This window comes from Stegostoma tigrinum, chromosome 14 (genome assembly GCF_030684315.1).
Source record: "Stegostoma tigrinum isolate sSteTig4 chromosome 14, sSteTig4.hap1, whole genome shotgun sequence".
In the NCBI taxonomy this organism is placed as follows: Eukaryota; Metazoa; Chordata; class Chondrichthyes; order Orectolobiformes; family Stegostomatidae; genus Stegostoma; species Stegostoma tigrinum.
Genome location: NC_081367.1, coordinates 27,455,498 through 27,483,133, shown reverse-complemented (window position 1 = coordinate 27,483,133; position 27,636 = coordinate 27,455,498). Strand labels below are relative to the sequence as shown.

General features: G+C 37.5%; 2 protein-coding genes across 7 annotated transcripts in view; one reads left to right on the top strand and one right to left on the bottom strand.

Moving 5' to 3' along the window:
* trim59 (tripartite motif containing 59) lies at positions 1-27,510 on the top strand. Of its 2 annotated transcripts, XM_048541922.2 has the most exons (3): positions 1-419; positions 7,222-7,273; positions 17,821-27,510. In XM_048541922.2, the coding sequence occupies exon 3, from the start codon at positions 17,827-17,829 to the stop codon at positions 19,144-19,146; it is 1,320 nt and encodes a 439-aa protein (XP_048397879.1). In that variant the 5' UTR covers positions 1-419; positions 7,222-7,273; positions 17,821-17,826; the 3' UTR covers positions 19,147-27,510. The 2 variants fall into 2 exon arrangements, with proteins under 2 accessions (XP_048397879.1, XP_048397878.1); XM_048541921.2 differs by lacking the exon at positions 7,222-7,273.
* smc4 (structural maintenance of chromosomes 4) overlaps positions 25,306-27,636 on the bottom strand; it is a 60,208-nt gene continuing 57,877 nt past the window's right edge. For all 5 annotated transcript variants that reach the window (XM_048541911.2, XM_048541913.2, XM_048541914.2 and 2 more), the window contains one exon: positions 25,306-25,857. In XM_048541911.2, coding sequence (XP_048397868.1) covers positions 25,687-25,857 — 171 coding nt within the window. In that variant the 3' untranslated portion in view covers positions 25,306-25,686. The remainder of the gene's footprint in view (positions 25,858-27,636) is intronic.

Below are 27,636 nucleotides of genomic sequence, written 5' to 3'. Positions count from 1 at the left end.
GTCAGCTTTTGTGCTCCTGAGATGCTGCTTGGCCTGCTGTGTTCATCCAGCCTCACATTTTATTATCTTGGATTCTCTAGCATCTGCAGTTCCCATTATCTCCGAAAAGAATATGATCGCCAAAAATTTTAGCGTTTACTAGCTGCACTGTTGGGTGTGCCCGCTTGCATTCCGCCAGGATTTACTGAAAACTGTTTGAAAGCTTCATAACAATTTTGAAAAATTCAAATCCGAGCGGCTCCCTCGACTATTCGCTGCTTTTTGAAGAAGGGGTTTTCCAGACATGCGCTGTGTGAATTACCGAGCTGGAAGATTGAAGGGTTAGCTGGGCCAAGCAGCAGAAACTCGGCTTCGTTCAATGTTCTCTTCAGCCGCCAGGAGAAACGTGCCCCAGTCCCGCCGCGTGTTCATTTTGCCTGGTGAGTGGTCTCTCTATTGTCCCTTGATTTCCTATAGGGAGGGCTGGCAGCGAGAGCCAGCTACAAGCCATCCGCTTCATGGTTAGGCCTTTATAAAATCAAATGTAGAATAAAGATTTCGCAGTTCGAGTGCACCTCCTAATTCACCGCGAACCCGGGAATCATGAGGAAACTGACTCTCACTTGTAATGACCACTGAGCGGGAAATGAGCCGGGGCAACATTAACTCCAACATCGTCCCCCTCCAGATAAATAACAAAGCAGATTGGCTCCGTTTGGGTGAAATCGACACTAAGAAACGGACAAAAAAAACCGTTTTTTTCTTTAAATAACATTTACTGAAAATCGGTCGACCATCTTTCCGTGTTTGATAGAATCCCAATTTGAGATCTGAACTATGAGAAAGCTAAAATAAATGCGTCAATTGCATTTCAAACCTTTCTGACAGTACCCTGAAAACAAAAACTAAAACCAAAGTGGCATGAAAGCCGGTGATCTGCCTGTTTCACTGTCATTGTTTAAAAAAATATCGTATGCAACTAGTGACCTACAACAAATATTGTACAAAAACATTGTTGTGGGTGCAGTATTTAGCACAATATGTTAAAACACCGCTCTCAGCATTTGTTACGTTTTTACCTCACTGTGGTTCATTCTTATTTAAAATTAATGAACTGTTTATAACCAAATTAACACTTTATTGTGTAGCTTGATGTGATAGATGTGTGAAGTTGAGAAGAGATATCTATGAAATCTTGCCATTGAAATCATTTGGGGTAAACATTGACGTTGACGCTTGAACACTTTCCATTGCGGCATATTTGTTTACATATTCTCTCAATTTCTTCAAACAATGAATGAAATGAACTGTTGTAATCTTTGTAATTCACTTGGAAAGATCAGCTGTTATAATGCCTATTTGGGATTCCATTGTGTAAAGCTGTTTTCTGTGATGCCCTTATGACAGTCAAGACATCCTCAGCCTGGCTTTAGTTCTTTCCCTACACAGTTGCACTCGAAGATATTCTGCCATTTCTATCAGATTGAGATTTCTATAACAAGAAGTCTACATTGATATGAATTTCAGATGGTGCAGATTCTGTCCTCAAATGAATTCTTCCTTTGTGTCTGCCAGATACCCTGGACCATAAAAGGGATTAATTGCAAGCTCTCTAGCTTTTTATTAATTCCTTTTCACAGTACAGTGATCCTCACACAAAGGGAATGTTGAAATAAAAGCAAATCATTTTATTATTTTAAATAAGTCAGCATAAATTAAAACAAGAAATAAAAGTCTTTTTAAAATAATTATTTTCCTGTTATCAACATGGGCATGTCACCTTTCCTGAAGAAAAAATGTTTTGATGAATGTATACCCCATAGATTGCAGCAGATCAAAATCATTCGTCGCCACCACCTTGTTGAGGGCAATTAGGGAAGCACAACGACTGCTGATGTAGCAGCAATACCCACATCCAGGGCAATAGCAACAAAATCTGGGAAATATACTTGTCACAGTGACCAATAACAAAATGATGCCACTACATATTTTGGGGTAAAATGGCATTGGAATGCAAAAATATTAATAGATGAAGCAATAGTTAATGAATTTACTTGAGTGACTACATCGCTTTGTGTGTCAGATTTAAAACTATCAACATTTGTAGGTTTCTAAGTTTTGTTCACTCATAATTGATAAAAAGTCTTTGTTTAGAAAACAGGTCAAATCCATAGAAATACATAGAAACTTCTGATCAAAATTTGAATGCAGTATTTCCAAACTCTGTAGCCTTAACATGATAACATTCCACTACATTTCAGTGCTGTCATGTAATTTTGTTTTGCTGTTCTTTTGTTGTTTACCCAACATTCTGTATGTTGGTATATGAAACAGATTAGCACCTAGTTATATTTGTAGTTCAATTTCCAGACAGATAATACTGGATAAGAAATGGCCCCTCAAGAGAAAGCAAGTTATCTATTTGCCTTTATTGTTTCTATATGAAGCTGCCATTATCATCAATTTCTCAAACTCAGTTTTGAAATTCTGTAAACCTAATCTTATTTGGGAAAGCTAGATTCTAATAGTAATTTCTAGCAACAAATTTGTGAAACATGGAAATTGACGTTTTCCTAAAATGACAACATGTATTTGCACATTCAAAATTAATGACAGAAAAATAACAACTGAGAAAATGTTACTCAAATTTGTGAATTGCCTACCAGTTATTGATTTAAGCAACATTTGCTTTTCAGCAATTGCTACTAAAATTATATTACTGGAAATTCTATTGGAGGTTCACTAATTGACAACAATATTGACAAAGCAAGCAATATATTTGGTGACAAATCTGTGCTTTGTTGGTATTGTGGCTACAATTGACTTCACCTTACTATTGAGCCAAGGAACAAAACATTGCCATGCTTTGTTGTGAAGTGTGAAAGTCTAGGAGCATGGCAAGAATTTGTCCCTGTGAACTCATATTCCAGATGTGCGCTCAGAACCCAGGGGATAATTTGTTTTGTAATTCTGCATGTGTTACAAAATATCTGTTGGGCAACAGTTTCCTTGTTATGTCTTTATTAGTTTATCCTACATCATGATTTACTTGTAACAGTATAATTACCATCAACTGATTTTAAAAAAAATAGTTGACCTGAAAAGGCTAAAATGTAGCATTTATTCCATATACAGGGGTCAGTAATGGAGAGAGAAACGGTTTCTCACAGTACTTTATACAAGTTTATGCTGATTTAGCCTATTGAATTTATTGTGACAAAGACACATTTTAAGTGATATTTAAAATCTAAAGCAACATCAGGCCTTCTAGTGATTAATGTGATTGTATGGTAAAACTTTTCAAAAGAACTTAACTGATCCTTTGAAATAAAACCTTCACAGACATGCATAAAGTACACAGTATTGCATAAATAGAACATCTGAATTATTACATAAAATGCATGAATTTTACAAGTGGCTGATCTACACCCAATGGACATCAAGCAACGGTTTCCAAGCAATTTTGGTAGCCTCAAGTACGTGCATTCCTACAATGGCCCATTCAGGAACAATTTTGAATGCAGTTGATGACCAGGATGCAAACTGTGCCAAAAATTACACTGGGTGTTGAGAAGTGTTTTGTTTCTCTATCAATTTTCAGTTGAGTTTTATTTAAGTATCACCATACCTGAAATCTGCCCTGTAATTTAGAACACACTTTGAACCCTGGGTGATTTGGTGATGGAGGAAAAATAAAGTTTGGAATGTGTAAGGACACTTTTAGAAATAAGGAGAGAGAAAAAGAAAATAAAAAAAACAGAACCCACTTTGATTTTAAAAAATATTCCTTGCTATATGAAACAGAGACCTGGACTGTTACTCCAGAGATTGATTCAAATCCTACCATGACAGCTCGTGAATTTAAATTCGATGAAATAATGAATTTGAAATAAAATATTGGTCTCATGAATTGATCAGAAACTATTTGATTATGCTTAAAAACAAAACTATCATGTTCACCCAAACCCTTCATGGGAGGAAATCATCTGCCCTTATCAGATCTGGCCTATCCATGATTACAGACCCACAGCTAGGTGTTGACTTTTAACTGCCCTGTGAAATGGAATAGCAAAATACTCAGTTGTATCAGTCAGCTACAGACTGCACTGGGAGTGGCTACAGCACTGGTTCCTTACAAGCAGAGAAAAGAAAAATTATAATGGGGAATAAGGAAGGGCAGTGCCGTGAAATATATATTTTGTTTTCACAGGAGAAGATACAAGGTGTATATCAGGTGTATATAGGGGGTAACTTAGGGACTAAAAAGAAAGTGAGTCTTTAGGTAATTAATATCAAAGATAAATTACTTTAGTTACTTGAGGAATTAACATCTGACGTCCCATGGTATTGATGGCTTACACCCTTGGATTCTCATAGAGGTAGTTGCAGAGATAGTGGATATGTTAGCTATGGCTTTTCAAAATTTCTTAGATTTGGGAATAGTCCCATCAGATTGGAAGTTTACAAATATAGCATTGCCTTTTAAGAAATGAGGGTGATACAAACCGGGAACTACAGGCTGGTTGGTCTCATCTGTCATTGGAAAATGCTGAAATGTGTTGTTAAGAAAGTCTGAACAATGAACTAAGAAAAACAAATCATGCCTTTTTTTTAACTGTCAAGATGAGGAAGGATTTCTTCTTTCAGGAGTTGTAAATCTATTGAATTCTTTGCCATAGACAGGTGTTGGAACTGGATCATTAAGTATATTCAAGGTTGAGATAGTCAGATTTTTAAGCGGGAAGCGATTCAAGATTTGTGGGGAAAAGGCAGGAAAGTGAATGTGGGGACTATCAGATCAGCATGATATTATTGAATGGTGGAGCAGATTCAATAGGCTGAATGGTCTACTTTGTATTAATGTCTTATGATTCTGCTGAAATTTATTTATGTATTGTGATGAAGTGTGTCATTTATATGTACACTTTTTTAAAGAGTTTGAATTTTAAACCAGTGAAGATGTTTAATAATCAGATGTTTAACAAACTCTGACACCTTTCAGGAACCATGATTTTAAGCTGCTATGTGCCTCCAGGAGTGTGAGTGAAAATTGCTTTGTATTGTGGGGATTCATGACAGGAGACAGGACACATTGAAAGATGTTAGCTTGGTTATGGGTTTAGAATAATCAAGAATTAGCCTCATCTTAGAAAAATCCAGAGGTTTCAAAACCTCTGTGTGCAGTTTGCCCATCCTCCCCATGTCTGTGTGGCATTCCTCCCACAATCCAAGAAATGCAGGTTGGGTGGATTGACCATGGGAAATGCAGGGTTGCAGATGGGGGGAGGGGTGGGGAGGCGTTGGTCTGGATGGGATGCACTTCAGAGGGTTGCTGTGGCCTCGATAGTATGATTGGCCTGCTTCCACACTGTAGGGATTCTATGAAAAAAATAGCCATGAAGATTGAGAGCAGAGCAGTAATTTAATAGGACTTTAGTAAAACCTTTGACAAGGCTCCACATGGTTGACTAACTAGTAAGGTTAGATCACATGGGATTCGGGGTGAGTTTACCAATTGGATACAAAATTGGCTTAATAGCAGGAGACAGAGAATGATGGTGAAGGGCTATTCTTCCAACTACAAGCCTGTGACCAGCAGTGTTACATAGGGATCAGTGCTGGATCCACTTTCATTTGTCATATGAATTATTTAGATGAGAAGTGGAGTGGAAACGCAAGATCAATCATGCTGACGTTGAATAGCAGCAGATCTGGCTCAGCTGAGTCATATGGTCTGCTCCTATTTCTTGTGTTCATATACCCAAAACCGGTGAAACTTTTAGGACTAGTGCTTCCATGAAAAAAATGAGATTCTAACACCAGATCATGAAAATCACCACAGAACAAATTAGCTGTCACTGTAAAAGTAATTTTAAAGATTTGCTGTTACACTCCCTCACAAGTAGTTGCTACTGTGGATATTGACAAAGTATTTTGTTGTTAATTCATTGTCTGTCTCCTTTGTGGCATATCTAGCTACCACTCTTTAGTTTGCCTCCTGTGCAACAAGATAAATGTAGTTTATCATTCCTGTCATTTACTCATTGCTTTGCAGTCTGCATGTCTCAGTTAGGGTTCTTCAGAGGGAGGAGCAAGTGGAATAGATTGTAAGGGTGCTCCGAGCCAAGGACAAAGACCAATGATGATTAAGGGAAGATAGAAAGGGTAAAGAGGGTATAAGTTTAAAGTGTGAACGGAAGAAAGGTCCACTCTGGAAGATTGGGGTTATGGTTGCAGACAGCAAAGTCCTTCTGCAAAGCAGCCTAGGCTTGGTCTCATCAGTGTAAAGAAGACTGCATTGTGAGCATTGAATGCAATGGATTAGTTTGAAAGAAATACAAGTAAAATGCTGATTCACCTAGAAGGTATATTTGGAGCCAGACAGAGAGGAAGGAGGAAGTAAATGGGCAAGTACATCTGTGATTACATGGGAAGTTGCATGGGGTGTAGGAAGTGATGCAGGAATGGATCATAGTGTCACGGAGGCCACAGTCATTGGAAATGATGACAGTGGAGGCCATCCTGCTGGAGGTGGTGGAAATGATGACCCTTTGAATACAGAGATTGGTAAGTTGAAAGGGGAATACAATGTGAACCCTATTGAAGTTCTCGGAGGAAGGGAAAGGGTGAGGGTTGATCCATTTGACATAGAGCTGCTAGACTGGTGAAGCTGAATTTCATTGCCATGTTGTTTGACATTTCCTACCATCCTGTTTCTCTTGGGAAGTGATCTTTTTGAGAAGAAGGATTAGCTGGATGAAAGAGCAGAATGAGACCATTTTGGGGTTGAGCTTTGTGTGCCCTGCTTCAGAAAATTCCTGTGGATCAGTAGCGTGAACAAATTTGCTGACATAAGCAAGAATGCCAAGATGGATACACTGACACTGCCTAATTTTGGAAAAGAGTCCATGCGCAAACACTTAAATGTATCTTGGCATCATAGAGGTTACAATTAGGACTAAAGCTGTTTTTACTTTTGGGTATCAAGGATTGATGGTAGAAGTCAGATTGCAGTCAGTATACTCACTTACTCTTTAGAAGACATGTTACTTACTTTGTCCTTTTAACCTTGGTCTTCTCAGAACTCTGAATTAATACGCTGCACTTTCCTTCAGCTGCGACTGATGAATATAATTACTTTGCTACTAAAGTTTAACAAATGTGATGAAAGTCATGTGATCAAATTATTATAGGGAATGTGGATTTTACAATTGTAAAGCAGAGGCATCTTTTCTGGTGCAGGGTTCCTCCTGTTACATATGGAAGCGTTGAAGATTTGAGCGTCGAACAAGCGGTAAGTTTCTGTGATGATCTTTCATGCTTCTCATTAGGGTAGGAATAGACACAACCAGAGTAGCATTATTTGCTATCTTGAATGTTGGTAACATGCAATCTCTACAGATCTAATAAGGTATTTTCCAGGCCTATCCGATGGGAAGCAGATGTGTATATAGTATCAGCCGGTGCTTGGAGAGGTGACACGTTAACTGCGGGATCCTCAGAAAAACTGGAAGCCTGAGATAGAGACTTAGAAGCCTTTATGACTCTGGCTATTGTCATGCAATTGCTGAATATAAGAAAGTTAGAGTGATGTCACAGACTAACAAGAATTTTGCAGTTTTCCATAAAAGCAAACCATGAACCATGGGCTCATCTTTATTTTTTAAGTCCATAGATGCCATTGATCCAGCCAAATCCTAGTGACCATTGTCAAATTATTTTAACACCTAGTTTTCTGCTCCTGTCAAACTGACTATTCATCAGATGAAGTTTAAAATTAAGGCCCACTTGTTTTCACAGATGGATGCAAAACATCCCATGGCACTGTTTGAACAATAACAGGTAGAACAAGAGCAAATTTTAATCTATAAAAGAATTACAGAATGGAAAATAGATATTTACCTTAAACAAGGTGGAGTCAAGGGGCCAGGTCAAGTCGCTTTCCTTCTTGCCTGCAAATATACAATGTAGCTCCCCAAAGCTGTATGTAGCCTGCTTGAACATTAAAATGCCAACATTTTGAATTCTCTTGAGACGATAAAATGTAACAAAAACAAATGTAACAAACAGCTCCTATCATCAAAAAGTCAGTGTGTAGAGTAAACCACTGTGTATTCATCACCAGAAATATTCAACATCTATTTTCTTCAGTTCCCAAGAGGAAAATGTGGTGTATGAGATTTCACAAAATGGCAGCTGAGCCATGAGCAACAACACCAACACAAAATTGGCGTTGGTGTGGAGGAACAGGTCACATAGGAGCAAATTGCTAGTACAAAGATATATGCTGAAATTGTGGGGGGCAGAAAAAGGGCACGTTGAATGGGCATGCTTGAGGAAGAAGCAAGAACAACAGTCAGGAAAGCACAGAAATCAAAGAACAAGAAGAAAATCTACATTGTACGAGAAGAGTATGAGAAAGCCCAGACTCTGAATCTGAAGAGGAACTGTTATTAAGCAGACTGGCCACTGCTGACAACAGTACTCTATACTGGGTCACTCTCCTTTACTGAATGTCAAATTGCTAAGAATGTATTTGGACATTGGAGTAAGGGTTTTTCATTGACATCTCAAAGTGTGTATCAGCAGCAGTTGAGTCATGTTGCGCTGCATCCCTCAAAGATCCGACTAAGAACATGCCTAGGTGAGGTGGTGCTTTTAAGGGGTTGTATCAATGTGAATGTTCTGTTCTTCTCTCCATCTGAAGATTCGTCCTTGCATGTTACCAAAGGCATTTTACCAGCTTGAGAAGAATGCAGTTGGAGAAAATCAAATTCAATTGGGATGAGGTTAATCAGTTGCTAGATTCTGAGACTAATTTATCACAGATTCGAACAAAACATGCCATTGTTTTCAATGGGGATGCATGTAGCATGGAAAGGATCTCAGTAAAATTGAAAATCAGAGATAAGAATGAAACAAAATATTGCAAGGCTAGATCAGTGCCATTTGTATTCAGACTGAAGGTCGAGGCAGAATTAGAGAGGCTAGTTAAGATAAGAGTCCTGAAATATGAATAATTGGGCAACGTATGTTGTACCAGTGATGAAGAAGTTGGATAGGTACACATCTCAGTGATTTTGAGGTCACTATTAACCCAGTATTATGAATTGAACAGAACCCTCTGCCTTTAATTGATGACCTATTTTCTAGATTAGCTGGAAGTCAGCTTTTCAGTAAAATTGATATTAGTCAAGCTTATCTCCAGATGAATGTAAATCCTGAGTCACAGAAATACCGACAATTGTAAGACATAAAGGACTATTCAGATACAAGGAACTTACTTTTGGAAACATATCTGCACTTATTCCAATGTGTCATGGATCAGGTTTTAAGTGGATTGGAAGAATTCCTGGATTACCTAGATAATACTTTAGTCACAGGGAGAAAAGAGAAGAAGCATCCTACACAATTCAGGTGTTACAGACATTTGTTTGAAGATGACACCCTAAGAGTAAGGAAAAGCCAAAGTGGATTTTTAAATCTTCCATTGAATAATTGGGCCATGGCATTGGAATTATATGTATCATCTTCAAAAATAAAAGCCATAACTGAGACACCAGCACCTAAAAATATAAATCTGCTTTGATCATCTTTGAGCTTGCTAAATTGCTATGGCATGTTTGTCGCAAATCTTGAAACTATTCTCACGCTGTGTACAATTTATGAAGCCAAAACAAGAATTGGAAATAAGAATGTCAATGTGAAAGAGCCTTTATGCAAACAAAAAAGGTGCTTTATTAAAATCAAGAGTCTTGATCCATTTTGACTCAACGTTACTGTAGCAACTGGCATGCAATGCATCACTCAATGAAGTGGGTTCAGTCATTTCTCACATTTCAACCAACAGCTTTTGTACCAAGATCATTTAACAAAGTAGAAATAAACTATGCACAGGTAGGAAATAAGATCTGTGAATGACTTTTGCCATGAGATGATTCCACCAATACCTATATAGCCAGGAATTTACCCCATTCACAGTATGCAGACCATTAAACACAATTTTTGGTGTTAATACAGGGATTCCTTCTCTAGCAGTGAGCCATATGCAGAGGTGGGCTTGTTGCTATCAGCTCACACTTGTATAACTATGTATCGGTAATCTAATTTAAATGGGAATGCTGATTGGCTGTCTAGATTATCTTTGCCAAATCAGTTAACTACAAACAATCCTTATGTATACATTTTCTACTGCAGTCAAAGAGAACACTCTATTAACAGCAGGACAAATTTGTAAAGTATGTTAGAAATGATCCACAAATAACTGTGTTCAGATGGAGATCTGGATGTACCTGAGAACAGAACAGTAACAGGAGCATCTGAGCGAGCCAGTATATAAGTGGAGGGTACCATGACATTGTGTGAACCTTTGAACATTCAGTTATCTCAGGAAAAGACAACAACAGATGATATTCCTAAAACATCTAAAATAACAGAGGTTAGAGCCAATGAGAAAAATAAACCGATGTTGAGGTGCACCGGTAGCCTCACAGGAATCAATGGCCCCCGAAATGTCTTATCCACTCACTGTTGTATATTTGATTGTAAATGTTTTCATAGCAGGAACCATTGTAAACGGGGAGGGAATGTTGTGTATTTAGTAGTATGGTGGGCTATCATTTAAGAATCCAGTCACATGCCATTGTGATGGTATTGTTGGCCATTTTGGATGGGAGCAGTTTAGTCTAACCTTGCTGACTACAGAGTGAACACTTCCTTAGTAAAGATCCTGCTATTGTTGAACACTTCAGCCTCCTGGTCCTTCTTGAAACATGACAGAAAATATCAGGCTTGCAGTGTTTCCAAGTTGTCTTAAAAAACAGGCAGTTTTAGACCCTTTAAATACCCAAGTGCATCTACCTCTTTTGTAATTACTTTGGCTTATCAGAATGAGTGAGTGTGGTTGTTGTAATTGCATTTCAAGTATTAAGAAGTAAACATATTTTGTCTATTAGTTTAATGTTTATGAGAAAGTCTGTCCTCTCCCTTTTGTTACAGTGCTTTAGGTGTCAAAACACTCCTTGTTGTTTATTGAGAGGTGGAAAAGGGGAGAATTATCTTACCATCTGTTACTTATTCATCAGTAACTATACACCTTGCATTTATAGAGAACCTGTTAATGTTGCAAACATCCCAAAGTGTTTTCACCAAAGAATGATTAAGTACAATGACATTGAGTTACGTAAAGATTAGAAAAGAACACTTTTTTAAAAAAATTACAAAATTACGAGAGGCATAGATAGGATGGAGAATCAGAGGCTTTTTTCCCAGAGTCGAAAGATCAACTACAAGAGGGCATAGGTTCAAGGTGAGAGGGAGAAAGTGCAGGGAAGAAAGGCAGGGAAAATCTTTCACCTAGAGGGTGGTGGCGCCTGGAGGTGGTGGCGGCAGGCACGTTAGCAATGTTTAAGGTGTATCTTGACAGTTACACGAATGGAAGGCGAACAGAGGGAAAGAAACTGCGTATGACAATATGTAGTGGGTCTAAAATAAGGAACAGGAAGCTGTGCAGGCCCAAAGGCCTGTCATGTGCTGTATTGAATTGAATGATTTACCAGGATTTTGCCAGGTATAGAAAGTTTGAGTTACAAAGAAAGAGCTGGATATGCTGGGAATTTTGTACACTGGAGCATAGGAGTTTGAGGGGTGACCTTTTCCCTGGGCAGAGGGATTTCAAGACTGGGGGTCCATTTTTAAGGTGAGAGGAGAGAAATTCTAAAAAGCCATTGGGGCAAATTTTTTTACATGGAGGGTGGTTCATGTGTGGAGTGAATGAGCTGAGGAAGTGGTAGACGTGGTACAATTACGATGTTCACAAAAACATTTTGGATAAGTACACAAACAGGAAAGGTTTGGAGGAATCCGGGCCAGGAGTAGGCAGGTGGACTAGTTTAATTTGGAATTATGTTCGACATGGACTGATTGGACCAAAGGGTCTGTTTCTGTGCTGTATAACTCTCTGGAAAGAAAAGAACACTAGCTATAGCAGCAAAGAACAAAGCTTCTTGAATTAAGTCAGTGAGTCTGTAGTGTTTTCAAAGCGGTTACTTGATCTGGTTTGTGGATGTAAAAAAAAGCTTTTGAAGTCAGTGAGAGAGAACCTGTTGCATTTCAAACATGCCTCGGTCTCTGCCTTGCTTTGAAATCCTTCTCCACCTAGTTTATGAATGAAAATCCAGTGGAAGACCTTATTGCCGTAAGTGAAGGGCTCTTAAAAGAAAAGTCTGAATATATATCTTGAGTTGTGACTTTAGTTACAGACGAGCGTTTGGACAATCTGGAACAATTTTTTTTCAGAATTTAGTGGTTACTCGATCAAAGCTGTGTAATTTATTTAAACTGACTGGAAAGGAATCTTGACTATTATTTTTCAAGGAGGGTGGTTGTGCGTTTTTATACATTTTCAACATTTTGTTCACTTTTTTATCTTAAGAACACATTTTGCATAAAATGAGTCCTTAATTTGTTTACTTAAGAAGCTTGGCTTGTTCCTTCATTATACTGTTATATACCTCAATTGAATCTCCCCTGGCTTCTTGTTCCAAAGAAAACAGCCCCAGTCTATCCAGTCAGACCTCCATAGGTGAGATTCTTCATATTCTAAAATTTATTGTCTATTCTTTTCCTAATTTGTCCTTACTAAATGCATCTCTCTCGATTCAGTTCCAGCTGCCAGCTCTCCAAACCTGGCGAGTCCTTTTGTTTTCCTGTGTTATTGTTATTGTTATTCTCTGATTATGCCTGATTTTCTGTCTTATATATTCTTCTTATCACCATTCATGACACTTTGCATTTTGTTCCTGTAGCAACATCCCATGTCCTTGTGTGTTCCAGAGTTTTATCGTATGAACAAAGGGTATAATTTAAGTAATAAATAACAAAGTGAATTTGGAAATTAGGTTAGAGGGCAGTTCAATGGAAATGGTAAAATTTAATGTTTTCTTTCTATAAAGTTCAGAATTAATATATTCTTGCTACATGGAGTCCAACAGTCTCACTTACAAACACAATCCTATGTTATTTTGTTATTTTAAAGATTATACATATGAATATTTTCTGTACTTGTGAATTGCTGTTTTGTGTTATCCTGCATTATGTTCTGGTTTGTGTATGAATCGACAAATGAACAGACTCAAGAATGGAGAGAGATAATAAGGTGCACAGCTGGATGAACAGAGCAGGCCAAGCAGCATCAGGGGAGCAAGAAGGCTGACATTTCGGACCTGGAAACAAAAGCCTTCCTGCTCCTCTGATGCTGCTTGGCCTGCTGTGTTCACCTAGCTCTGCACCTTGTTATCTCAAGATTCTGCAGCATCTGCAGTTCGTGCTCTCTCAGACTCCAGAATGGTACCCATTCACAACTGGTGAACAGCCTGCAGCAAAGAAAAATTCTAGATTAAGGACCCACCATTCATGATTAACTGGAGGAGTTAGGGAAAGCATAAAACCTAAGGAAAAAACACGAAACCATGCAAAGATGAGTGGTAGGTCAGACAAGTCATCAGAATGTTAAGTGTGGTGGAAAATGATGGAAATGTTAATCCAGAGGAATCACTTGAGTTTTGGTCCTCTAGAGAGTATGAGGAATTACTACTAGGCAATAAGGAAATTGTGGATGAAATTAGCATATCTTACTTCGGTCTTCATTATAAGAGATACAAAAGCATTCCAATAATGGCTGTAAATCAGAAGGTAGAAGGGAGAGAGGAATTTAGTGACATTATAATCTTAAAGGAAGCTTACTGAGCAAATTGATGGAACCATCGCTTATAAATCTCCCGGTCTAGATTGTTAACTTTCTTGAGTCTACATTGAGGTAGTAGATGTGTTGCTATTAATATTTCAGAATTTGGTTAATTCAAAAGGTTCCGTTGAACTGAAAAGTAGTGATATAATCCCTCCGTTCTAAAAGGGAGTGAGGCAGAAAGTGGGAACTGTAGTTAGTTTTGTTACTGTTGTAAGGAAGGTGTTGGAATCAATCATTAAAGAAATTTTAGCTATACACTTAGGAAAAACTCAAAATAAACATGAAGAGTCAGTATGATTTCAACAAAATTAACACAAATTGTGAGTAAAGGGGAACCTGTAGAGCTAGGATTTCTTGAAGGCTTTTACTAAGATACATATTAAAGGTTAGTGCAGATAATTGAAGCTCATGTTATAGTGGTTACCATATTTGTGGTTAGAAGTTTGGCTGGTTGGCTGTGTTAGGGCCTCAACATTTTACAATATACAGCAATGACGTGGAAGTGAGAAGAGGGAAGCCAAACTTTGGAAGCTAAATTTGCTGACAATGCCAAGACGGGCAAATAAAATGTGAAAAATATGCAGGGTGGGTATATATGGGTTGAGTATGTGAGCAAAAATCTGACAGATAGCTTTAATGTGGGAAAATGAAGTTGTTCACTTTGGCAGGAAGAATCAAAAAGCAGCATGTTACTTAAGTGGAGACCGCTTGTGGAATTCTGAGGCACAGAAGGATTTAAGTTTCTCTAGGGCATGAGTCACAAAAATATTTAATATGCAGATATAGCACAATCAAGAAGGCCAGTGGGATGCTATCCTTTTGTTACGAGACCAATTGAACATAAAAGGAAGGAAATTTTGACAGTTATAGATGGCATTGGTGAGATCCTGTCTCAGATATTGTGTGGTTTTGATCTCCTTATTTGAGGAAGGATGCAACTGTGTTGGAGGTGGTTCAGAGGTGATTTCATCAATTGGTATGTGGGTTGTCTTATGGGGAAACATGACAAAGGCTGAGCTTGCTTTCAATGAAGTTTTAGAAGAATAAAGGATGATTTAAGATTGTTCAGGATCTTACTCTTTCTAAATCCCTGTTGTTAAGTCTATCTTTTCTTGTGGGTGCATCCAAAAATAGGGGACCCTGTTCTAAAGTTATGGGTTGACCTTTTAGGACAGACGAGAATTTTTTTCAGAGTGGAGTGTTGTGAGAGTTTGGAACTGTACTTCGGAGGTGGCGAAAATGGGGCCTATTCACTATTTTTAAGGCAGAAATGGCTAGATTCTTGTTAGGCATGAGATTCAGATTTCATCAGCTCAGACGGGAGTGTGGAATTTAAAACACAAATAGATCATCCATGATCTTATTGTATGGCAGAGCAAGCTTGAGGACTGAATAATCTGTTTTGAATATTCATAAATAACGTTTGTTTTTGTTGAATTAACATTCTGGTATCAATGCCATTGAATTTATGTAAATATGCACCAATTACCTTTTCACAAACACTCTTCTTGCAGTCAGTTTTTCAATCACATGGATCTATTAACCACAAGTCTAGCTACTGGTCTACTTCTTAGCATCTTAATGCCTTCCAATTTGCTGACCATACCCTTTACCTTCAGTGCAAAGACGTTTGACCTGGATACCCATGATTGATCTTGTGGCAATAATGCTTAGTCTCACATTCCACTTTATCCAGAATTTCCTTACTCTTAAGTATCAGTTCAATTCCCTTTTAAAATTATTTAAGGAATTAACTTTAACCTCTATTTCACATGGATCGGTCTCGGTGTTAAGTAAGAAAAAGTATATCTCTCCAGATTGTTTGTCAGTGTTTTTAACCCTATGACCAACATTCCCTTTAATTTTTCCTGCTGCTGTGCACGCTTCCAAGGTTTACGTCGTATAGCGTTTTCCACATCAGGAAGCTGTGCATTGGCACCGGAGTGTGTGAAGTGTTTCCCTATGGCTGCCCAGCTGTGCAGCTTAGAGGGAATGTTGCCTATGACTCTGGTTATTGAACCGTTGCCATTCAAGGAAAAATAGCTTTTTAATGCTCTAACTATTCCCTTCGAGGGAATATGGCTTGTTTCTATCTGAACTCTCTCTTCCTGTTGTGTCCATCACTTATCAGTTTTTTTTTCCATCTGGCTGTTGCTTTTCCCAGTGGACTTGTGCTGGGCTTCTTCAGTTACTGAAACTAGCTCTTTGTCAGGTCAGGCATTTTTATTTTTGATGTGAGGTTACTTTTTGAGAAGATTGAGATGAAGCTGTGGATAGAATAAAATTATTACCTTTGGCCAAGAACCATACCAAACAGATTTAAGATGAATGGCAAAAGAATCAAAATCAACTTGAAGAATTTTTTTAAATGTAGCAAGTGGTGAGGATATGGAATGCACATTCTGAGGGGGTGGTAGAAGTTGATTCAATTATGTCTTTCAAAAAGATATTGAATAATTATTATAGGGGTAGAACATTTGTAAGCATTATGGGCTGGAAAATGGGACTGTTGGAATTGCTATTGCAGACAGTTGATGAGTCAGTATGCCTCTTTGTTGTAACTGTTCCTTGATTTTCTATTTTCTGGTCTCTTTCCATAATTACTTGAAACAGAATTATGTTGTGGTCTCAGTTAGCTAAATGATTTCCTACTGTAACAGATTCCATTCACCCTACTTCATTTCCTAAAATCAGATTTAACACTGCTTCCTTCCTTGTTGGATTACAGATGTAATAATTAAGATCTATCCTATTTGTTTCTCCAATCTCAGCACTCCCATAACATTCTAACCACAAATTCCATTTCCTCCTTCATTCTCTCGCTTAAAAATACATCTGTTTAAACCATTTCCTTACTTACATCTGAAAAACCATAATTAGGCTCTGATTAGTTGCTTTAGGACATTGCGGCTAAAGATCCTATTGTAGGCCTGTATAAAATCAAAATGTTAAACTATCATATTCTCTCAACCAACAAGTTAGCTACAGGATTTGTGTTGCTCTTCTAATTAACTATTTCTACACTGATCTACAGCAAGTATTGAATCTTTATTATCAACTTCTCCTGTATTAATAAACAAAAAGGATCCAGAAGTAACAAATGCAATAAAGTAAGAAGATGACATAAAATGTACAAGTTTTGAACGTACTGAAGAAATTTTCTACAGGAAAAATTGTTACCTAACGTTTCTCATCGAGCTGATGAATACAAAGCAACATCTTGATGTGTGTCCCTTTATAACATTAAGCAAGTTCTGTGAAAGAAGAATGGTTTCCATGGAAAGCATTAGAAGCCCACACACTTATGTCTTTGTTGAGACATGATGGATGTAAATTTTCAGATCTCAAGGAGTAATTAAAGGTCTAGAAAATAGTTACCGTCAGCATTCCCTGGCCTAGTCCCATCTGGGCATACAGTCTGTCTGAGGATATCTTTACCACTTTGCCCCTGTATGGCACTTTATCAATCTGCATGGAAATATTTCCAGTCAGAATGCAAATTGAATATAATGTTCTGCTATTTCAATCATATCATTTTCTGTGCTCTACTTTACTCCCACCATTGTTGATATCGTGTTCAAAGTTTTAATCTCTGGACTTGATTCCTCAAATTTTTTTGATGTACTCCCATCTATTAATATTTTTTGCTACAACTTGTCCAAAATACAGCTGCCTGCACTGAGTCCTTTTTCTATCGCTGTTGTCATCCAACATATTTATTTAAAATATTTGTCCACATTTTCTCAGTGTGACCGCACCCTTTTGTCCAGGAGCTTACCTTCAAGACCTTTACCTGCTCAAGAGTTTTAATCCTGTCACTTTACTTGTATTCTCCTCCTGTCATCTAGGTATTGGTCACAGAGTCTTGAACTTGCATTTGGCAAGTCTCCTTAAGTTCCTTCACCTTGAAACCCTTATTCTTAAGCTATCCTTCATTTCTCATGCTCTACAAATGTTGTGCTCTTTCCTTATTTTCTTTCTGTAATTTGTGTTAATTTTGTATATTAACATGACTACATAAATGCATAATTATCTGAAATATTTTATTGAGGACATTTGAGATGTAGTTAAAATGTTTAATTATTTACTTGCAGACGAAAATGGATCATTTTGAGGAAGACCTCACATGTTCTGTATGCTACTCCATCTTTGAAGACCCTCGTGTATTGCCTTGTTCTCACACTTTTTGCCGAACCTGTTTGGAGAACATTATTCATGAATCTGGAAATTTGTCCATTTGGCGACATCTTCGAATCCCACTAAAATGTCCTACTTGTAGAAGTATTGTGGAACTTCCCCCAGTGGGCATAAACTCATTACCAATAAACTTTTCACTGATGGGAATTATTGAGAAATACCAGAAAGAGGAACATCCAAGCACACCAACCTGCACAGACCACTTCAGGCAACCGTTAAACATGTTCTGTTTGTTGGACCGTAAATTGGTATGCGGTTATTGCTTGACAGTGGGCCATCATCAAGGCCATCCCATTGATGATCTCCAGAATGCTTATATTAAAGAAAAGGAAACATGTAGCAAACTTATTGAACAACTGACTGAAAAACGCTGGGCCAAAATATCAATTTTCATTGAACAACTGGAACATCAGAAATCACAAATAGAACAAACCATTCAACAAGAAAAGGAAATCGTCAGCCAGTATTTTGAGAATCTGCAAAAAATAGTGGAAAGCAAAAAACAAGCTTTTCTGGTTACTTTTGATGAGGTCAATGTAAGAGTTACCAGTGAGTATGTTCCATTAATTCAGAAAATGCAAAATCTGAAGGAAGAACAACAGGACCTTCTAACATCTAGTACGTACCTGGAAGATGAAAAGGATCCTTTAATTTTCCTTGAGAAAGTTCATATCTGCCATCAGAGGGTGAATAATTTAATGAAAACTCAGCTTCCTTTTATTCGGCCATTGAATATACAACCACGAGCAGGACAATTTTTGACAGAGAAATGGTCGAAAGTCACAGTTGACCACATGGAAGATGCGCCAATTCTACAAGTGAAACATTGCGTGGAAGACCATTGGAATAAAGATCCTATATGTGTCAAACAAATCAAGGGATTATCTCAAAGATCTGTAGTTTTCACAGTGCTGTTCTTGCTAACTCTTGTGTCATTGGGTTTTTTGATGAAAGATTGTTGTGTTGATATGTTAAATTCAACCGTTAATGATCTTCCACAGGTGAAACAGATGTGTAATCTAATATCAGAAGTTTGTCTTGGGCTTCATTCCTTAAAGGTTGCTTTGGAACATTCAGTACAATCATTGGTTACTTTTTTTTGCCAATTAATTTCTTTTCCTTACATTTATCAAATGTGTGGTTTTCAATTAAGTACTGTATATCAATATGCTTCAAACAGTTTACAGAATTTACTTCCCTCAGAAACTCATGAAGAAGCTTAACTGAAAGGTGATATACTTGAGTTGTATCAGTCATTCATTGACTGTTTAGAATTAATTTGCCATAAGTAGGGTGCAATATACGCAATCTAGTCATCAATGCTAATATTTAAATATTTTCTAACTCAACTTTAAGGTAGCATTATCCTCATTTGCTTTAGCTGAGGAATGAGGGATATGAGTAAATTTGACCACCTTCAAGACCCAGTATTAATAAAAGACACAAGTTTTAGTGTAGTTCAGATTATAGCATAAAACATGTTAAAAGCATCCCCATTAAAGGCCAAAATTATATCTTGCAACATTGTCTAATTTCCATGTTCCAATGAACCTGATTACCCTAATTTCATGTTGCTGTTTTATGTAACTTAAACTTCCCTCCAGGTCAGATTTGCACCGCCAGAGGCAGGTAGGTTTGCTGATCCTTCCAGACTGGCTGAATCTCCTGCAGTAAGAACATTTAATGTAATATGGGAGAAAATGGGGTAAGTAGCTTTAAAGTACAGGGAAGAAGTGTGTGTGCAGGCTGCTAAGTTTGAGGACATGGCAGTTTTCATTGAGATGTTCATGTTTTGGCCTCAGCAGTATTCATTCCAGTAAATGCTTGTAATTTTACAATTCTAGTCAGATCCCTTCCTCCCTTCCCTTGTTTTTGTTGTTTTATGCATTACTGATACTCCAGGATTATCCAAGAACATTCTAGCATGGAAGGAGGATCTCCTAGGCAGTGTTTCTAGGAACCTGAATGATGTAGAGCTTTGATTTATTTCCAGGTATGCATTTCCTTAACTCTTGCTGCTATTAAACAACAGCAAGAGATTGAGAGCCCAACCCACAAGAAAAATGCAGCTTTTCCAAACTGTTGGGGATGTATCACTGAATCAATAGTGCACGGTGGCTCAGTTATTAAGCAGTGCTACCTCAGTGCCAGGGTTTGATTCCAACCTCAGGCGACTCAGGGTGGAGTTTGCACATTCTCCCCGTTTCTGCCTGGGTTTCCTCCAGGTGCTCCAGTTCTTCCCACAGTCCAAAAGACGTGTAGGTTAGATGGATTGGCCATGGTAAATTGCCCATAGTTTTCAGGGATGTGTAGATTTGGTGGGTTAGAGGGGGATGGGTCAGTGTGGACTTGTAGGGCCAAAGGGCCTTTTTCCACTCGAGGGATTCTACGATCTTCTATGATGATCAAACATTTAGGATTCTTTTTTCTGAAAATATACTTAAACAGATTTCATGACTAAAAATACATTCCAAACACTTCAAAAAAAATTCAGAAACTGCAATGAAATTTAACTTGCTTGTGCACAGCATGTGCCGCTCTTAGGTCTAGCGAGGGTTGATAATCCTCCAAAAAACAGAGAAGGGTGCTGAAGAAGGGTCACTGGATCCAAAATGTTAACTGTAATTTCTCTTCACAGATGCTGCCAAACTCAGTACTTTTCCAGCAATTTTTTTTTGTAATCGTCCTACACCCAAAGTAAAATTTCAACTTTTCTGTTGCAGTTCAATTTTACTTAGAGAAGGTCCGTCCAAGCCAGTGTTGAATTCTTTGCATTGTCAACATCAAATGCGCTAAGAAATGCATGTGTTGACATTTATTTTCATGTCTCTGAATTCTGAAATCTAAATTGACAATTGCTAGAAGCTTTTTGATGGAACAAAGGAAAGATATATTAAGAGGTGCAGAATCACTATGTTATATACTCATCTGAATGGAAATATTGCAAGAAAGAAAATTAACAATTATTGCAACTCGTAGCATTGATGAGATATTGAGCAGAATGGTCAGTTAGATATGTGTTTTTTAAAAGTTCACCTCATGTGGGTTTTGTTGGCAACATTAATTAATGCCCACAAGGTGATAGTGGTAACTTGTGGTTTGAGAGATTATTTTGGAGGACAATGAAAAGTCAACTGTAACTATATGAGACAGATCAGATAAAGACTGCAAGTTTCCTTCCTTGAAGGACACTATTGAACATGAGAAGTTCTTATGAGAATCTTGTAGTTTCATGATCACCATTACTGCTTCGCATTCCAGATTTATTAAATAAACTAAATTTTAAGGCCCCAACTGCCATGGTAAGATTGATGTAACTGTCAAGTTTGCATTGCATCAGAGTGAAACTCTGTTGGAAGTGCAGTTTATCAGTTTTTAAGTTTCTGGTCTGTTCTGTTTTTTAACTTGGGAAAAAAAAACATCAAAGTTCCCAAAACTACTGTCCTTGTGTAAGCGAGTTCAGATCCTTTGATAATACGCTCTTCCATCAGTAAGCAAAGCTTACACAAACAAGGGACCACAGATTATTGATGACAGTCTACTCATGAAATCATGAGTTTAATGTGACAGTTCCTGAAAGCACTTTCTGGAACAATGAAACATTATGAATTTTTGTACATTGAAACTTTATTGCAACAAACTCCATGTATATAAAATTCATAATTAATGGTTCCCATCATAAGCCAATAATGCTTTAAAAAAACCCATTAGTTCCCACCTATCACTGAGAATGAAACATTGAGTTGTATGGATAAACGTCGTACAAAGTTCCAAATAATGCTTGCATTGTAGTTGTAAAAGCAGGTCATAGTTTGCTGCACAACCTCCAGGGGAGGGACAGAATAAATTTAGTGCCTTCTGGCATTTAATGGAGCAGATGTCTGTATGAAATTCAGTTCTTCACTGACTTTTTTTAAAAGTTGTAGATTATGTACAGGCTCTAATTACAGTAATAGTGAAGAATAGGTACCTTTTGCAAAATTTTGTTTTACATTTTGAACATGGTACAAATATTGCAAGATTTCTGTAAAGCCATGCTGCCAATATATTTCCAGATTCTTTTCTGTAGGAGTATAAATAATTGACAAAAGTTCAATTTTAGCTTTGTAGGTTTCATATCAGTTGCATGGAACTGACATTTGTATTCTTGTCATAATGCTATCATTGATCACATTTACTTAATTGGTTTTACTGCTTAAATGTGGAACATTTTACAACACTAATAAAATTATAGTTGGAAGCTGATAATATGAAGACAATAATCCATCATGGACTGCTGGATGCTGTTGAATGTCAGCATCCTGCAAGTACTCGCTCTTTCTCCAAATAATCTCTTTACTGCTTCATTTGTATTCAGGAGACAAACTGACAGAAGGCTTCAGATGTACTCAAAAGATTGATACAATATGCATAAAGCAAACACATAAAAAGGGTGCTCTTAATATTAAATTATCTGCTGCAATTACCAACTTGCCAGTATTTAGCATTTACAGTGACTGACAACACAATCTATGCACATCACCTTTCAGAGATGGCTGGTTAACAACCAAGACTGGAAGTATCAATTGTGAAGTTGTAGACTTGCTTGCCAAGCCAGTGCGTTTGATTGCAGACCTTTTGTCACCCTTCTAGGTAACATCATCAGTGCCACCTCTGGTGAAGCACTGGTGTTCTGTCCATCTTGTTATTTGTATGCCTTGGTTTGCTGGGGTGGTTGGCATCACTCTGGTTCTGTTTTTCACTGGTCTGTATATCAGGTCCAGTTCAGCGTGTTTATTGATGGAGTTTGGGTTGCAATGCCAGGCCTCCAGGAATTCCCTGGCATGTCTCTGCTTGGCTTGTGCTATTATAGATGTATTGTCCCAGCTGAATTCATGTCCTTTGGCAGTGTGTATCAAGGGCAGTGCAAACTGGTCACGTCTCTTGGTGACTAGTTATTATTAGTGTGTGCTTGTCAGTTTTGCCTTTCTAAACAGAACCGGAAGTGATGCCAACCATCCCAGCATACTGAGGCATATAAATAACAAGTGGGACAGAACACCAGCGCACTCACAATGTTACCTAGAAGCATGATGAAACATCAGCAAGTCTACAACCTCAGCCACAAATCTTCTCAAAAACTGTCAAATTTTGTCAGAGCTACATTTTCTTCGTAACCATAATTAACAAAATAGTCTGGGACTAGCTCCTTTCTCAATGAAACCACAAACTCCATCTTAAGGGAAATAGAAAGATAAGAAATACAAATTGAGCAACTATGCAGAAGACAATTCCCTATATTGTCACAACACTCAGGAGATACATATTTTTAAAAAAAAAGTTTGACATGACTTTTGACCTTTTACATAGATGCTCCATAACTACTATTGGCCAAGCTTTTGTTCAGCTGCATTTTTTTTTTATTCATTCATGGTACATAGAAGTGACCGGCCAATCTATTTCCCATTTGTAACTACCCTCAAGAAATGGTAGTGAGCTGCTTTCTTGAACTAGCAGATTCCTTTGACTGTTAGTATACCCAGTGGTGTTAGGAACAGAGTTTCAAGATTTTGCCCCAGTGACCTTAAAAGAACAACAATGCAGCTTCAAGTCAGGATGGTTAGTGGCTACGAGACAAACTTACAGATTCTGCTGTCAACCTCTGCCAAATAGAATGGTGAGAGTTTGGAAGGTGCCTTGGTGAGTTGCTGTGGTGTAGCTTGTACAAGGTATCCATTACTGACTTAAATGGTAGAAGTGGAGTGTCAAGGAGCTAGCATATATCCTAACTTTTATTTAAAGGCTATTCCAGATGTGATTCAACTGGTCAAAATACTAAGCTTTAAACAAAAACACATTTTCTTCTTGCACCATAGTTTAGTATGGGGGGGAAAAAAAACAAGAATTGGCACAACTTTAACACTATCAAAACACTTAACAAAATAATACTGGCTACTACTCATTAACCGTTCCAATACAAGTAGCATCTCAAACACACCTTTTGGCAAACAAGTTTCAAACAACTGAGTGACTTGCTATCTCCACCAGCCCAAGAGAAGGAACACCAACAAAATGAATCTAGCAGCAGAGAGCACTCAAGCTGTTGCAGCTGCAGCAGCAGTCACAAGAGGAATAAATGAAGGTGGTGGGTGGTATGATCTGGGTGCTGTCAGGTTCAAGTGTTGACAGAGCTTAAGAAATCTAGCACAAGAAGAGTAATCCATCACTCCTATCTTTTGCCTTATAGATCGGTTAAATATCTGGTTAATGGTATTCACTGAAGATGCTGATAGTAGGGAAATTCAGCATGGTGATACCATTCACTGTTGAGATAGCTAGATTCTATTACGGAAAATGGTTGTTACCTAGTACTTGTGTGGCACAAACTTTAGTTGATACTGATTAGATCAAGCCTCGCTGCATATGGACAAAGTCTACTTCATTGGTGGATGTCCTCTTTGAAGGACACTTGTGAATAAGGTATTTAGGAAAATGAATCTACGGTCACTATTACTAAGTCAAGCTTGCAATTCCAGATGTATTGAACCCATGCCCCCAGGGTACTCAACTGGGCATCTGGATTACTAGTCTAGTGACATCAAGCCACTATTATATAGAGGATGAGGTTTGGTTGTACAAATGGTTCGGTGAAGCACTTTGGATGTTTTAAAGGTACAAGTCCAAAGGATTTTTAGAAGTCTTAATTGAAAACAATATGGCACCACAGCATCCAAATGCTACTCAATCAAATTACAGGTACTTAGCTTGCAGTTTTAGGAAGTTAGAAACATTACAGGTTGGCAATACTGTAAAACTAACATTGGGAACCTTAACTGGCTGATTAACATACATGTGATGCAGAAATTAGTACTTTCATGCAAGATGTTTAAATAAATACCCAAAGGGAAAATGTCAAATTAAAATGGGTAAACGTTACTGGGGATAAAATTTAGGACAAAAAATGCAAAAAAAAAACTGTCAGGCAGCATTTGTCAAATGCTAGTGTCAAACAGGGGAATTGTTTCAAGCAACTTTTCAGTGAACTCTGAATAACCTTTTATAATCCAACCCAGATTTCACACACCAACTACACGTACAAATGGAATTCACTTCACAGAATCCCAGAAGCAGCTGCATTGTGAGCATTTAAGCTCCATCTAAAAACATACTGTTTCTAGCCTTCATACCCAGCTATCAAAGAATGAAATTCCTACCAATTCAAAATTCTATTAATTCAGAGCTGCCTGCTTTTGGTATTCCAATCTCTTGCTGCTGCCCTCTAAATTGCCATAGTATCACGTAATGCTGGTCCCCTTCACAGCTTATATGGCAATATTACACCCCTACTTCAAAAGCTTTCTGAACTTTCAAGTCATTTGGGAAGACAACTGAATGCTATTGAGTACTTGTTTGGCAACTTTATCATTTATAGGTGTAAATCTCAACAGCTTACAATCATGTGATGAAATGCTTTAACAGTTTTGATATTAAAAAGTAATCAGCTATAGTACATTAAAACAGTATTTATTCCGCACACATACAAAATATATACACTGTATCAGAATATTAAGAAAATCTAATAGTACATAGTTTATGCATTAGGAATAAAATCACAAGAATTTAGAATCTAAATTTGATGCCCATGTTAGAGAGTTTACACTAACACAATACTGGAGTGAACTCCATAAAGATAGTAGCATAAAAGAATGCAGAAACGTAAAAAAGAGATTTCTTTAAAATAAAGCCAGTCCATTTAAAAAAAATTGATAGCGTTTCAACTGGCCTCAAGCTGTACTGGTTACTTCAGGAAGTGCTTGAAGACTAATGACTTTAGGGTTGGTTGCAACACTCTTTGTTGTATTGTTTGTCTTGTAGATTCCAACCAGCCTGTCAGCAATTTCGAACATATTGTTTCTCAAGGAAATAATGATGAACTGAGCATTTTTGGTCTGTTCCTAAGGAAAGAAACAGGAAACTATTTTAAGTCAGAGTCATTTGTGAAATGATCATTTAACCAGTCATTTAACAAATATGGAAACCAACTAAGGTTCATGTAAGTAGTTTGTCTTGTATGCAGTGTCCAATTAGGGATACACATGTTTAAAGCAGTCACAGAAAACTTGGGAAGGAAGCTTACAAAGATACTGCCAATTGTATATAGTAGAATTGCATCAGCACTTAAAAGCTAGTTAAGTATGCAACCTCTTCCGAATGATTGGTCTGAATTTACAGCTCTGAGAGGTCTACCATTTCAGGAATTCACCAAAACGCAGGGATGGATGATTACTTAAAACATAAATAACCTAAAATGTCCAATTCTATTGCAGTAAACTTCGACATGAAAAGAACAGCCTCCATTCAGCACATAACAGACAACACACATTTAAAATTATTTCTACTCACCATTGTGCCAGTCATAACCACAGCAGCATCCTACTAAATACTGCACTTCTACTTTCCATAACTTTTAACTCAATAACAATGCCAATGTTACTTTAAACTTGTTGTAATACTGTTAATTATTCAGTGTTTTGTGACCATAGCTTGTTTGAATGCATTTTAGAGGTTATGTGCTGGATTAAAATGGCAGAATTCATATAGGCAAGATGGAGGGAATGCCTTCCTGCCAGTTTGCTCATGCAACAACTTGAACTAAAACCAATTATATCTGCCTATGGTACTGTAAACAACTATACTATACTTTCACATATTATTGTAAATTGAAGGATTGTGATTTCTGAGCAGCATTTTAAAAAAAACCATTTGGTCTTTAATATATATTCAATGGGCTTACTTTACAATTAGGTACACTGTACACAGCTTGTAGATCAATTGCGGACCCAGGAAATCAAGGCTGTGGTTTTTACATTCCTGTCTGATAGTGGGATGAATATAGATGATTACTGAACTTTTATTATCTGATGGCTTTCGTTGGCCTTCAATTACTTACTAACGCAACAAAGAATAGGCTTGAAAGTTTTACATTTGTTTTCCCTGCCATAGCTGCCGTAAAATGGATACAAAAAGATTCCACTATGCCATTCAATTAGCAATGAAGTTTTCCTCAACATTCTGCCCAATATTTACCATTTAACTAAACCCTAAGAAAATTTGATATTATTTCATTGCTGTTTTTCTGTAATTGGTATGCAAAATTGTTTTTCATACAGTAAAACAATTGCCTATTTAGAATGTTATTAAAACCACTACATAATTGCAAGTTTGTTCATTTTTTGTCATTCCTAACTATGTTGTTTGTTACATGGAAAGAAATTACAAATGCCACATTACGAAATTAAATACCAATAGCACCATTACATATCTCTTTCAGGGCAGCCCTCATATTTTGCCCTATTTAAATCTCCTTAGTCTTTACACCGTTTAGTCAAATGGGGCCTCACCTGCAATTACTGAGAGGCTGAAACCGCACAATGATACCATTGCACAAGCACGAAGGGGCTTCGCCTGTATTAAGCACTTCCACTACCCCATTTGCAATGCAGACTCACTTCCTGCACCTGTACTGAATGACTCCACAATTCTGTGGCTCCATCTCCAATAGGCCTAAAGTGGCCTCCCAGAGTTCTGATGGGAGCAAGGATCAAAAGCAAGCAGCCAAAGCTTTGTCAGTTTAAATAAAACTCACTGATTCTAAACATCCTCTGTAAGTGGATTTGCATTTAGCAATTAAACAAATGCAGGCACTGAGGCATGGAGTGCCAGCAAATAACAGC